General features: G+C 33.9%; 1 protein-coding gene across 1 annotated transcript in view; it reads left to right on the top strand.

The window, feature by feature from the left end:
- The window catches only part of CACNA2D1 (calcium voltage-gated channel auxiliary subunit alpha2delta 1), a 361,282-nt gene that overhangs the window by 274,687 nt on the left and 72,927 nt on the right, over nucleotides 1–13,668 (top strand). Inside the window, exons 11-12 of the mRNA XM_053943262.1 lie at nucleotides 4,938–5,096; nucleotides 9,927–10,031. Coding sequence (XP_053799237.1) covers nucleotides 4,938–5,096; nucleotides 9,927–10,031 — 264 coding nt within the window. The remainder of the gene's footprint in view (nucleotides 1–4,937; nucleotides 5,097–9,926; nucleotides 10,032–13,668) is intronic.

Genomic DNA, 13,668 nt, shown 5'->3' with positions numbered 1-13,668 from the left:
TTATTTGTTTGTTTGGTTTAGGTTAGTTTTATTTGGTTTGGGCTTTGTTTTGGGTTGTTTGTTTGTTTGTTTTGTGGTTTGATTTTCTTTTATTATTATTAACTTACAAATGCATTTCCAGAAGATTCTAATTAAACATAATATGTTGAATCAATAGATGTCAGTAAACAAACTGACAGAAAAGGGAGGCAGTAGGTAAGGATGATTGGGAAAATCTGAATTTTTACAAAGACCTGGTCCTGCATACTTTATGTTATCACTTATACAGATTTTGGAGGCATGGAAGGACATTTAGAAAGTAGACTGGTTTACATACAGCTTTTCCGTAATTTTCATCCTCCTAGGGTCAGGACCTCTTGTGTTCAAGATGTATAAATTTTCCTTTAAGGAGGAAGTTTGGATTTTAATACTTGTGGGTTTTCGATCATTTAGAACACGAATATTTTTTATTGGTTTAGTTGAAATTTAAATTTTATGCTGGCAACAGAAAGCACTAATGTCCTCCACCAGAAATTCCATGTAAAATTCCACGTTTCATGGTACTGCTATGACCAGTTCAACTCTTTTTGTTTTAGTGCCACCTAGTGACTAAAACTTGAAAAATTTTTGGAAGTTTTCAATTTATTGGAGTTTGGTTTTGCATTTTGCAGTACTGAGGTGATTACAGAAGATTTTGTCCTTTTAAAACTGAATCACAGAGTTCATACTGAATTTTGATACTTTCTTTCTTCATTTCAGACATTTTCTCCAGGGTTTTTTTTTTTTTTCCACCTCCCCTCCTTTTGCCTTATACTCCCTTCTCAATGAAAATACCTGTCTGTAGGGTCTTGCTATTCATTCTTTGATCTGCATATCCACAAAGTGGAACAGATAAAGGAAATATTTCAATATTTCTGTTTTACTTCCCTTGAATTCCCTAATAACCTCATGTTGTGGTAGCAATTTTAGTAATTTTATTAGACGGATTTCCAGGTTGAGATTGTGGAAAAGAAGAGGCTTTTGGCAATGCATAAGTAACTATTCTGGAATTAGGAGAGGTTTTCAGAATAACAGCCTCCTATTTTCTGTAAGTTCAGCTCTTGGGGCACTTGGATTGCAGAGGTCCATGTGGCTAGAGGAGCCCACAGCTCAGTGGAACTACCCAATGAAGGGAAAAGGTCTCAAACATTTAAATCTTTTGCTGCAGTTCTGTATAATTTTTCACTGGTTTTTTTTCACTTGATTTTCATAAGTTGATCCTTTTCTGAATAAGAAGATAAGGTCCTTGTAAGACTGTCAGATTAGTATTTCTGTTTCAGACCTTCTCCAGAATGACAAAGTTCAAGCAGCATTAGGCTCAAAGCCCTTCATTTGGATTTTTGTGTTAAGCTGAATTGGTTTTCTTATCTTTCAGGTTATTGAGTTGCCCCATATATGGCCAAAGATTGAACTGGTAGTCTGAGGTCGATGAGGATGAGTTCTCTTGAGATTTTTTGTGCCCCAGTAGCAGGCTTAGTTATTCCTGCTCAAACCTGTGAGGAGAAGGTCTTTATTTCCTCAGAGCAGAGGATTCTTCTGGGACATCCCAGAGGTGAAGACTGCAAAAGGATATAAATAAATGCAGTAGTGAGAAATAATCCAGTGGAAACTGCATCTAGATCCTATATCTTGCAGGTATAATTACAAGACAGATTTAATTATATTAATACTTCGTGATGATTTAAAATAAAAAGCTCAAGGTTATCCTATTTTCCATGATTTACAGCTGTTTTGCTGCAAGCTTCTCTTATTTTAGCTTAGATAAAGAATAAGCTGTTCATATACTTGAAAAAATAGAAGCTGTCATTGGTGGTGACAGATTCTATAGGGTGGCTTTACATTTTAGCAATTGAAAGGTTTGCCTCTACATTGTTTTGTAAGTAAATCACTGAGCCCATGGCATCATAAAAAAATTCCATTTATTTCTTTTTTTCCAATAGCACTTTTGTTGCATATGTTTACATTTACTGCAATAATTAGGGGGAATGCTTGGCTGATAAAGACCCAGCTGACATGTTTCACTGAGGGTACTTTGTTCAATATAGTATGGGTTGTAATTACATAAATTTTACACCTTTGATAGGATTTGATTTTGTAAGAACATGGAATTTCTGAAGTGTCAACTGGTTTTTGAAAGCTTACACATTCTTTTTTCAGTTAAATACTAAGTGATTGTGTTTTCAAGAAATCTTGTGATCTGAAATAAGCATTATTATGGTACATATGGGTCAGACAACGTGACCAGTAATCAGAAAAGGATTACAGCAGTTTTTTTGGCTTGTAAATTAAGATGTGCAAAAAATTCTAGTACCACTATTGCTATTATGTTCAAATGAGCATAACTAAAAGCAGGCTTAGTTTGGCTAACTATAAGTTTTGAATGGTCCTGGTGTTTGTCGCATATGGAAAGTCAGTTTGAAGTATGTTCTGATGGCTTTTACAGTTGAAATCCTTCCATAACTTCAATACTTTACTGGAGTTCGGATTAATTAAATTCACCCCTGAATTTTCTTTCCCTCTTCATCAGCATTTCATCAGTCAGATTTGAACCTTGCCTTCATCTCCTAGCAAACGGAAATGTTCATTCTGGAGGATTGCTGTTCCATCTACTGATTCCTTCATCGAATCAAAAACTCTGCTCATCTGCCTTTCTGACTGGCATTAGCATTAATGTTGACTGATGTCTTTGCAAACAGCTGGCTCATACATTTGCTTAATTAAATTAGAGCATTTGCAGACTTTGGTTGATGTAACTCTACATGCTACAAATGTGTAATTTCTTTCCTTCATTTTACATCAGCATTTGTGCATCTACAGATGCAGATGCTTTGGTTTGACCCTTTGTTCACTTTACAGAGTGTGTGAGTACAATGCAATGCAGTTTAATGTGTAAGTGTACTATAGCAGTTTCCTTGTCAGCTGCCTGCACAGTTTGAACCAGTATTCCTTAAAATATTTTAAAAATCATTTCCATAGCCATAATTACCAATCCATGTGCTGGATACCTGACCTTCTTAGAAATAACTATCCTGATATATTTGCAGGACTGCTAGCAAGTTACTTAGATTGGCAGTTTAATGTAGTGACATTCCAGGAAGAATTTTTCTCTTGTCACTAAATTTTCATTTGAATGTGTAAATTGCTGTTTGCTATGGCCAAAACAAGGCATGCATGTGCCATAGGATTGAATTTAGGATTTCTTTTAAATTAGGTCCTTAAATAATTTCTATATTATATCACTGGTGAAGCAGTGGAGTGTTTTCACTTTATTTTTTCAGATGAAATTGACTTTTGTAGGGCAGAGCTGCCTACTTGGTAATGTTTTTTGGGTTTTTTTTTACTTTCTAGATATAATTTCTGTACTTTTACCCCAACTCACAGTTTGAATTGGTTTTCAGACCTTGTCTTTATAAAATTACTTTATGTCTGTAATTTTCCTATCATGACTATAAATTTAGGTTGAGGCAAACTGAAATAATTCCACAGCATAATAACTATTTTCATTCCCACATGGTTTATGTATCCAATAATCATTAGGTGATTTACTGGCTACTTCTATAAGAAATTTTTATTGGAAGCACCATTGAGTGTGTAAGAGTTTTGCATCAAAGTGAACTGGTTACAGTTGTGTGATTATCTCATGGTTTTGCTTAAGCAGCAAAACATACTGGGTTTTTTGGTCCCAAAAATACTCTTTTTTTGGGCAATATGGAATACATTAAGAACATACAGTGTAACCCCCTAATAACATGATTTGAAATACTAGGCATTATTAAAAATGGTTTAATACCATCAATCCTTTTATCCTTTTAAGTTTTGTTTGTTATAAGTGTCATACAGTTATAGGTTGGTATCTGCTGCTGAAAGCAGCTCTTTCTCTGTGCTTTGTGCCTGGTACTTAGTGATTTATTTTAGACGTGTAAGTAGTTGAGCATTTATTGAAACCTGGGACCTTATTTACCTTTTACCTACAGAGCACTATTGGACTAGTTAGCAGTAGTGAGACTTAAGCCAACGAGACTTGACTTTTAAGTTATTTTAAGGCTTTGCACCAGGTTGACAGCATAAAATTATATTTATGTTTACTTTCACTGAACATTCATAACCAGGAAGAGGCATCATAATCTGCTTTCAGTTGAAATGTAAATTGTGAGGTCTGTATTTTAGTATACATGTATATATATGTATATTTATACAGAGACAAATTTAAAAGCAATTTTAAACTGATTTTCACTTGTGCAGACAACATTTTGCACTTAAAAAAAAATCTGTGTATGTTTTTACATAATGTCAGAATATCATATAAATTACTTTTCATAGGGTAATCTTTATGGATATGTGAGTAAGACAGTAGAAGTATGTGTTTTCTCAAGACACAAATTTCTATTCCTATCATCAGTATTGTCATATTTGCAGCTGTACTCTCTTGTGCTTCTAAGAGTGTATTTTGTTTTCCATAATTTATATATACCAATTGAGTCTGATCTGCAAGTAACCCGGTAAAACAACAAACTAATTAATGCAATACGGAAGTCACCTGATAACTCAACCAATATTTTTCAGGGGGTTAAAAAAGGCAAAATATACCCTTATCTATTTTTTTTTTTAAATTTTCTCAACTCTGCATTTCTAAGTTTTATTTCTTTATGTAAACTTGAAACAAAATTTGTGTGATTTTTTCTACTATAGTAGATCTTTTGGGTTGACACAGAGTGAAGCATCAAATACTTGTTTTTTTAAATATTTAGACTCATTTTGGAATCCCCAGTCACTACTGGTTGCTCTCAGCATAGTGGAAATGAAAATCTAGGTTTGACATTCATCACCTCACAAAGATCCAGAAAACATAAATCTTTACTGCTACAGTACACAGAAAAGAAAATGAACTGTCTTTAATACTATTTCTATTTATTTTGTAGTTTAATAATAATGCTCAGAATGTCAGCTGCTTTAATCACCTTGTCCAAGCTAATGTGAGGAACAAGAAGAAACTGAAAGAAGCTGTCTATAAAATCTCTGCTAAAGGAATTACGGATTACAAAAAAGGCTTTAGCTATGCTTTTGAACAGCTGCTAAATGTAAGTATTTAAGTAAGATCTCTCTTCTGTCAAGTGAAGGAGAACTGGAATATTCAGCAGACCACTGCTTACTCTTTCATTGTGTAACTAAGTGGTAGAAGTGCAAACCTATATTTAGCAAGTAAATTTATCCCAACAATGTTTTTTTCATTGCAGGTTCCCCAGCAGGTTGCTAAGACTTTGGAATGAATTCGATTTTCAATCTGTTGTACTGTTTTACTTCATTCATTCATCTGTTTTTTCATTTAACATGTGATTCACAGTTGACACATACTTGTGGTAGTGGTTCAGTTAATTTTAAAATGGAAAGATCTGTGTTACTGTGTTATTATTTCACTTTTACCACATTATCTCCTAGCAATGCTTAATTAACCTACAATTTCACATTTATTAGAAGTCATAAATACTTTACCATGGTTTGAGCAAGATAGAGGGTAGGAAATGAGTTGGTTAATAGAGGAATACTAGGCTGATGATGCCTAAAGCATAGTATTCACTCACTGAGACTATTCTAATTCCTTTCTCTTTCTCATGTATAAAAAGAATAATTTCCTCAAAAATTAAATGCATTGTGTCAATTTTTTAAATACATTGCACTTTCTAACCAGGCACTAGCTTTTTGAATAGCAATGTTTCCCATTCATAGCAAATGTTTAGGGTTTATTAGAAAATTTTAAATGGTTCATGTAGTTGTTTAAAAAGTAGTTCTACTTCTTACCTTCCTGAAGTAGGCATATTATATCTTAAATCTTAGCTTAAATAAAGCTGTATTACTTTGCAGCAGGTAAGGTAAAGCTTAAGTTTTCTTATCCTTACTGGTTTTGGTTTTGTTTTGGATTTGGTTTGGTTTGGGGTTCTTTTGTGGGTTTTTTTTTGTTTGCTTGTTTGTTTTGGCTTGTTTTATGTGGTTTTGTTGGTTGGTTTTGTTTTTGTTTTTTTTTTTTTGGTTTGGTTTATTGTGGGTTTTTTGGGGGGTTTTTTTGGTTGTTTTTTTTTTTTTTTTTTTTTTTTTGGTGGTTGTGGTTTTGATTTTTTTATACTCTTTTTCCCCAGTCTGCCAGATTTGAAATTCAGGACACTTCCCTGACATTGTATATGCAGTTTAAGGCTAGATTTGCTGTAAAAAAAATATAACCTTGTAACATTGATGGAGAAAAAGAAAACACAATGTTTTTATGGGAATTTTCTCATTATACTACTATTCAGATTAGCAGAGGAGTGTAGGGGGGAAATGAGTGGGTGTCCTCTGCTGATGGTTGTATAAAACCACAAACAATATTTTGAAGTCTGTTGGACATTTTGACCCATTCTGGATGGCATTTTCCCCTGTTCTGCACCTGTTGACATCTTATGCAGAGGGAACCAGGAAGAAAAGAAATTTTGCCAAATATCTTCCTCATGATATTGATATTTGCTTAAAGTTATGAATTACATTTGGTGCAGCACCAGGTACGGGAAACATTAACAAAAGCTGAACACAGGGGAAGCCTCAAACTGGACTTTTTTGTGGGACTAAAGTATTACTTAAAAAATAATTGGAGATGAGTGTTAAAGTGGGACCATCTCTTTTGTAGCTGCAGGCAGAAGAGTGATTAGCCTCACATGATCTCTGCAAGCCTAGAACTTTTGGCTGGACGTTGTGGATTGCAAAAGGTTCTGGCTATATACTCATCCTCTCCAAATATTGACAAATCTAGCAGGAAGAGTAAAGGGCTGGTGATGGGTTTAGGCCAAGGCTCTGGTGACAGGACAATATAATATGGTGGTATAATGCAGGCTTAAATAAGCAATAAAATAATATGCTTGGAGATAATTGCCAGTTGTATATTTATTAATTCAAATAGTCCATTTGCTTTAAGGTCCATATAAATGCAGTATTGCTCAAATTTTCAAAATAATTTTGTGGGTACTATTTCTGGATGAAAATTATTTCAAAGAATTTTCCAGTATACCAAATTAACGTTTGGTACCATGAAAAAATGCTGTCTGATGTGTTCTTAAATGGAAACAGACACTTAAGTTTTTTCAGCATAATAATTAATGTGATTAACAATAATCTGGATTCCATAAGTTTTATACAGCATTTTCCCATTATTTATTGTTACATTAACTTGCTTCTTTGAAAATTATAATAGTTCAGCTTCAGCAATTCAGGAGAGTTTTTTCCCTCATATCTATGGTTTCTTAAAGAAAAATTAGTGAAAAATGCATTCTTAAAGTGTCATGTCACAAGATATAATTGTAACCTGCCACTTAAAGAGTTAATTTTAAAGATGTGAAACTTGTACAAAACAAAAGCAACGTTAAATGCAGTACAAAATGGATCATGTCTTGCTTGCCTGTTTGAAATAAAACAATAATGTCTGTATCAAATAGAAGAGAGAGCTAAAAATTAATACACAACTCAATTCCTCTTGTATTCTTTTGTGATTTAAGCTAAGCTGCTTCTTGTCCTGGGGAAGCTCCTGTATAGACAACCCATTCCCATTCCGCTGTGGCCCATTGGAATGCTAAGGCAAACTGTTCAGAAAAATGATGAAATTACAACATCAGATTTTCACAATCTATTATGGATTCACTCCCTGAACCAGTATCTCTCCAATTTAGGCCAAAACAGGCTGTGGTGGGGGGAGGAAGATGTGTTTTAAATTCCTTAAAGATTATCTGGTCCCAACACTCCTGCCATGGACAGGGGCATCTTTCACTAGACCAGGCTGCTCAGAGCTCTATTCAGCCTGGCCTTAAACAGTTCCAGGGATGGGGTAATACAATATCATTTGAATTTATTGATGTTCAGGTTTCCAATAATGTTTGGGGGCTAAAATCTTGGATATTTTTTTCTGTGACATTAGTGTCTTTAGTGTCTAGACAATATAGTGTAAGTAAATGCACTTCTGTAAGTAGGAGGAGATGAGAGAAAACTGCTTTTTTTCTGATATGCTAAGCATATGCTAAGTAAGTCACAGAAAAGTCCTGCTTTAGGCAGTGAAAGCAAAGCCTAGCTCAAGTTCCTATTTCCCATAGTAGTGCTTCTTTCAAAATCCATAGAAAAGTTCCATAATATAAGCAAATTTTGATCCCCTTCCTTTCCCCTCTGATCTTATTTTGGTCTATATATTAAATCACTGTAGATGTAGGTGAATTTCTTTATTTATGAGGTGCCCAACCCTACTTTTATTACTTTTTTAATATCGAGAGAATTGCAGCCCAAAGCAGTATCTTGCGAGTTATATTTCACAAGTGAAAAATGGTCATAAATTATTTAATCCCAACTGAAACAGCATGTGCTGATGAGGTTGGAGAGAAGGTATTGATTTCAGCCAGGTTTTATATGTTGTTACATGTGAAGGAATCTTTGGGGTTGATTCTTTGGGCTTGATTTCTTCTTTTTTTTTTTTTTTTTTTTTCCCAATTATTAAATTTGAAAGTAACAATAGTAAGAAAAGAAGTAATACTTTACTGAATATTGGACAGGAGTTAGAGCAGTGAGTAGAATGAAAAATGGCAGAGGGGAGTGGGATCATCACACCTGACCAGCCTGGTCACAGTCAGTCTGTAGTCACAGAGTAAAGCAGGAGGGAACTGGGGACTTTGTAAGGACAACTCTCCTATTTATCTTCCTGACTCTAGAGTAAATTCATATAGCAAAATTGAGGCTCAAGTAAGGAGAAGTTGAATTTGTTTCACTGGATCTCTAAGGGTTTTACTTGGTCACATCCAGCTACTCAGAACTACCAAGGTGGGTCTGACTGGGACCATTTGTATGCAACACAAAGGACAAGGAAGACAAGGAATGGCTGCAGAAGTAATAAGCAATTTGCTTAGACTAGACTCTTAACTTTTAGAGAATAAAAAGGAGCCAAAATTCATGCTCACCTCTATTGATCTGGCTGTGGAACAATGTTATTATTTCTTTGCAAAACACACTGCCTTTTTCTCAGGGGCTTTGCTAGTTACTTTGATGAATTAGCAGTCAGAGGGGCTTCTTCTTAATTCTATTTCAGGCTTGCTTTCCACAAATAATGGAACATGTTACATTTTTCAGCTCTGAGATGCAACATAATTGGAAAAGTTGGTGATGGAGAGATTTTAATAATCTAGGTGGCCATATCTTGGCTACAATATATTATGTAAAACTTATTCTAAAATATTTTTCTAAAGATTAGCAATTAGCTTGAGAGTATTAATAATTTTAAGAGCAACATGAAGGAATTAAAGATTTGGAACATGGAGCTCAATTAAAGGAAATATGACAAAAATATTTTGAAGCTTATAAGGTGAATATCCTATAGGATGCTTAAATTAACAGAGTTTTTATTCAAGCAGTCAGTGAGCTGGAAAGTTTTTGTGAGTAGGAGTCCAACAGAAAAAAAATGAACATATGCAGTAATTCATTACATGTCCATTGTTCCCCAATTTCCACAAGGAAAGTAATGATAAGGGAAAAAAAAATAAGGATGAGAAAAGACTAAAAATATTTTGAGATCCCCACAGTGCAGAACATCTGTTGAGGAGCACTGTGATGAGTATGAGCTAAAGAGCTCTCCTTGTGTTTGTGGAGGTGAAAGGAACTACCAAATCCCTGTTCCACGCTGTTGGGCCAGATCTGAAGTGATTCATATTTAAGTATCATGGAACAGAGAGGTGACTTGGTTTATTTTATTTTATTTTTTGTTTAGAGGGGGGTATTGAATGAAATGCTAAAATACTTATGTTTTGACATTACCATGTTAAAGGAGTAAGTGTGTAGCTATAAAAGCCATCAGATATAACAGTTGTTATTCCTTATTGCCTGAAATATAAAAACTCTTCCATTTGTATCTCCTACAGCACAGTGTCTCCAGAGCTAACTGCAATAAGATTATTATGCTGTTTACAGATGGTGGTGAAGAAAGAGCACAAGAAATTTTCCACAAATATAACGAAGACAAAAAAGTAGGTGATATATAAAAATATTATTGTATCAAATACAACAGCATAAATGTATAGAGTACTTTAAAAAAACTTATTAGTATTGATCCTTAGAACACTAAAATCTTTTTCAATCTATAATATTTATTTGAAAAATCATAAAATATATTTAAGGTTTTACACTTTGTGATTCATTGATCTCAAGTGATGCAAAAGTATACTGTAAACCATAAAGAACCCAACTTTCTGTTGACACTTTTCTTGCATTAGTGTAATCCCTGAATTATCCAGCATAGGTACATGGTAGTTAACTACATAGGTAGTTAAATGATAGGATATATATGTGTATCTCTGTCTTCTCACTGCAAATATCTTCTATGTGCTTTTATTGTTTGCCAGGCAAAGGCAAAAGGAGAATTCAAGGTTAGAATCTGATTTTGAATAGATTTGGGCTGGAACAAACCCACATTTTTCCCAGTGAGGCTAATTATACCTTTGAATGTCTTAGCAAGGAGTGGGATGGCTTTCTGCTGATGAAATTTGATCTGTGGTTAAAGCAGAATTATGGGTTTGACATGAGAATCCCTGGATGAGTTCTCTTGTTTAGATAAAATTGGATTATTAGCTGTGCTGATTTTGGGTGTAATTTTTGAATCTAATCAAATTTCTGGTCTGGCTTTTGCATCCTTAAAGATTTAAAAATACAGGAGTGTGTGCATGAAATATGGCAGCTTTTAAAGTTGTTTCCTATTAAATTTCAGTGCAAACTATTATTTATTATTATTAGAAAATTAATCACATTCTAAATAGAAATGGAATATGAGCTGGATTTACACTGCAACTAAGCATTTACCTTTTCTAAAGCCTGGGCTTATGCCTACATCTGTGGAGTTTTAGGAGTTGTTTTTTGTTTTCTTTTGAGAAAAGCAGCTAAAACTTAGAATACAATTCATGAAGGCTCTTTAACAGTTGCCATGGATGTATATGCATGAAGCAGTGGAAGCATTTAATTGGAAATCCTCATATGTTTGAATTAATCCTTTCAAAAGTAGAGCTGGAAATGCAGTGCTCAATCTTGACCAGAGATTGAATCACTGCCCTTGAATAATATTTTTTTGGCTGTTTTACAGTAGTGCTTCACACTGAATGATATGGTGGGATTTAGTTAATCTTTGTGTCTGAGTTGAAAGTACTTTTTATACTGGCAATTAGGAGAGAGAATGAAAGTTGTAGCCACGTGTGATGCACATGGCTGTACTCTGAAAATAAATGCAGAGATTCCTCTTCAAATTTGGATAGTAGTAGATAGATAATGGTAGCTTTTATCACGTTAAAACAACAAGCATCAGCTTTTGGAAATACCCCCATAAGGGGGAAGATGTATGATTCATTTCTTATTATTTTTTTTCATTTAATTTGCTGTGTTAGGAGGAAAGTATATTAAAATATTCAGTCCAAACAACAAAACAGATTTGAAGTGCTGAGATTTGTGATCTTAATCATGTCATGCCTGATAGTTGATTATTCTGTGAAGTATAATAAATGAAATATAGGATTTGCTAATTTTAAATCATTATTTTATTGCATCATTTAATACTGTAAATTTTCACTGCCAAGGGTTGGGGTGGCTTTATGCATAATGTTATATATAAAACAGTATACACAGACTCTTTCTTGTTACCCCTTGTGAAGGAAGTTTGGGGGTTTTATTGCATACAGCAAATGTATAATGGTAATAATGGTCACTGTGGGTCAGTATATTAGCATACATCATTTAATGCATTATCAAGGCAAGGCATGTTTTCTACACTTGTTTATGTTCTATGCATCTACAAGTGCAAATCTTAGTAAACACTTCCATTTTGTCACTTGCCTAATGAAGGCTCTGGGTTGTTAGATATCAGTCCTTACTGTTTTTTTCCAAGGTGACATTGGAATTGCAGTACCAAGTTTATGTAGGTGTAATTTGAAGAGCCATTTGCTTTCCCCTTTTCTCTTTCAATCAGTAACAATCCTGGTAGTGTTGAAGGGAAATTTATGGTTGGAGAACATCTAACGAGACTGCACCAGTAAATACTTTTTGAGAAGTTACAATGAAATCTCCCAACATCTTTCATAACATTCTAATATTTTTAAAAATAAGCGTTATACAAAATATGCTTGTGATAATGCTCTCCTTAGTAAGGCTACACTTGATTCCAGAATGACAACATGTGAGCTCTTTTGTTGTTGCCTCTGTATGTAATTTAATGTTAGTTCATTATCAGTAGAGAATAGCATAATTGGTAGACACATTCCAACATGAAAAATACACATACACTTTTAACCTTGCTAAGTCATAATCACAAGTATTGTGTTACCTTCTTAGGTTGAAGATTAGGCTGCTTTCTTATATTAAATTATGAGATTGGAAGGAGATGTGGGTGTAGTTTCTGTTGTCTTTGTTGCAGTTAATTTATAATTTAGTTCATAAATATCCAGTGAATTTCAGACTATGTTGATATTTATAATTTGTAGAGGGACTATTCAATAAAAGGTGTTAAAATGTTTTCTTTTTTACAGTAGCAGCAGTTCATGGTATAAATATGTATCAGTATATGCATCTTCTTGCCTGCTCTGCACTTATTTGACCACTTGTCTTTGTGTTTTTGCATAAAGCATATAAAAGATGAATTTTATTGTCTTATGTCACAGTCAGTCACTTAGGTACCACTGAGTTGTAAACTTGCTTTCTTTTTCGCATACTAGCAAAAGACCATTTATTCAAATCTATTAATCCTTGTTTCCACCTTCTTGATGTAAAATTGCTTCAGCTCTATAAGTATTTTCTTTTTCGTGTCTGTTAATTTGTAAATCCATGACATGAAAGAAGCTTGGGTTTCAGCCCATTAAGTAACATGATTTAATACATTTGTTTGCAGTGTCCTTGATGCAACCTTCAAGTTAAGTTAAATAATGCAATAAACACTTGAAAACTACTAAAAGAGAGCCTAGAATCTAGAGGCTGAAAAGTAGTCCTTTTAAATTCGAATTTTTAATCTTTTTGAAATAGCATACAGATATATTTAAAATAGTTTTCTGTCTGTATAAATAATTTACAGTGTGAATAGGAGGGTTATTATAAAAGTTATGTAACACAGATTTGGGGAGAAACACTTATCTGTGTGAAGAGGAAAATCACAGTTGTGTTTCACCTTTGCATGCCTTTTTCCCTTTATAAAGCCAGATTATATTGTCACACATTGCAACAACATGCTGAGCCTGATATTTAAAAACTGGCATGTTTACCTTTATGGTGACATTTGGGGCACTCACATTAAATGTGTAAAATACCACACATGCTCTAAATTTCAGGAATGAGGGTGATAAATTTCATTTTATTTGCGCTCCTCCTATTTGCTAGCTTCACTGAAGATAGCAATATAAATTTAATTGAAATGTATGCCCTGTAGGCGTTTGTCATGAGAATTTTGAATTCAGGTTGAAAATAGAAAACCACAGATCTTTGGGGCAAATTTCCCCTTGGAATCTGTATTTGGAAAGATTGCTCAATTTATGTGAGTAGGAAAAGACCTTAAACATACCTTGTGCACTTTTAGTTGTTTGAAGTTTCGTAGAATGGCAGAGGTTTGTGTGGGTTGGATGAACTGACCTGACACAC

The sequence above is a fragment of the Vidua chalybeata genome, chromosome 5 (assembly GCF_026979565.1).
Source record: "Vidua chalybeata isolate OUT-0048 chromosome 5, bVidCha1 merged haplotype, whole genome shotgun sequence".
In the NCBI taxonomy this organism is placed as follows: domain Eukaryota; kingdom Metazoa; phylum Chordata; class Aves; order Passeriformes; family Viduidae; genus Vidua; species Vidua chalybeata.
This window is presented reverse-complemented; position numbering and strand designations above follow the sequence as displayed.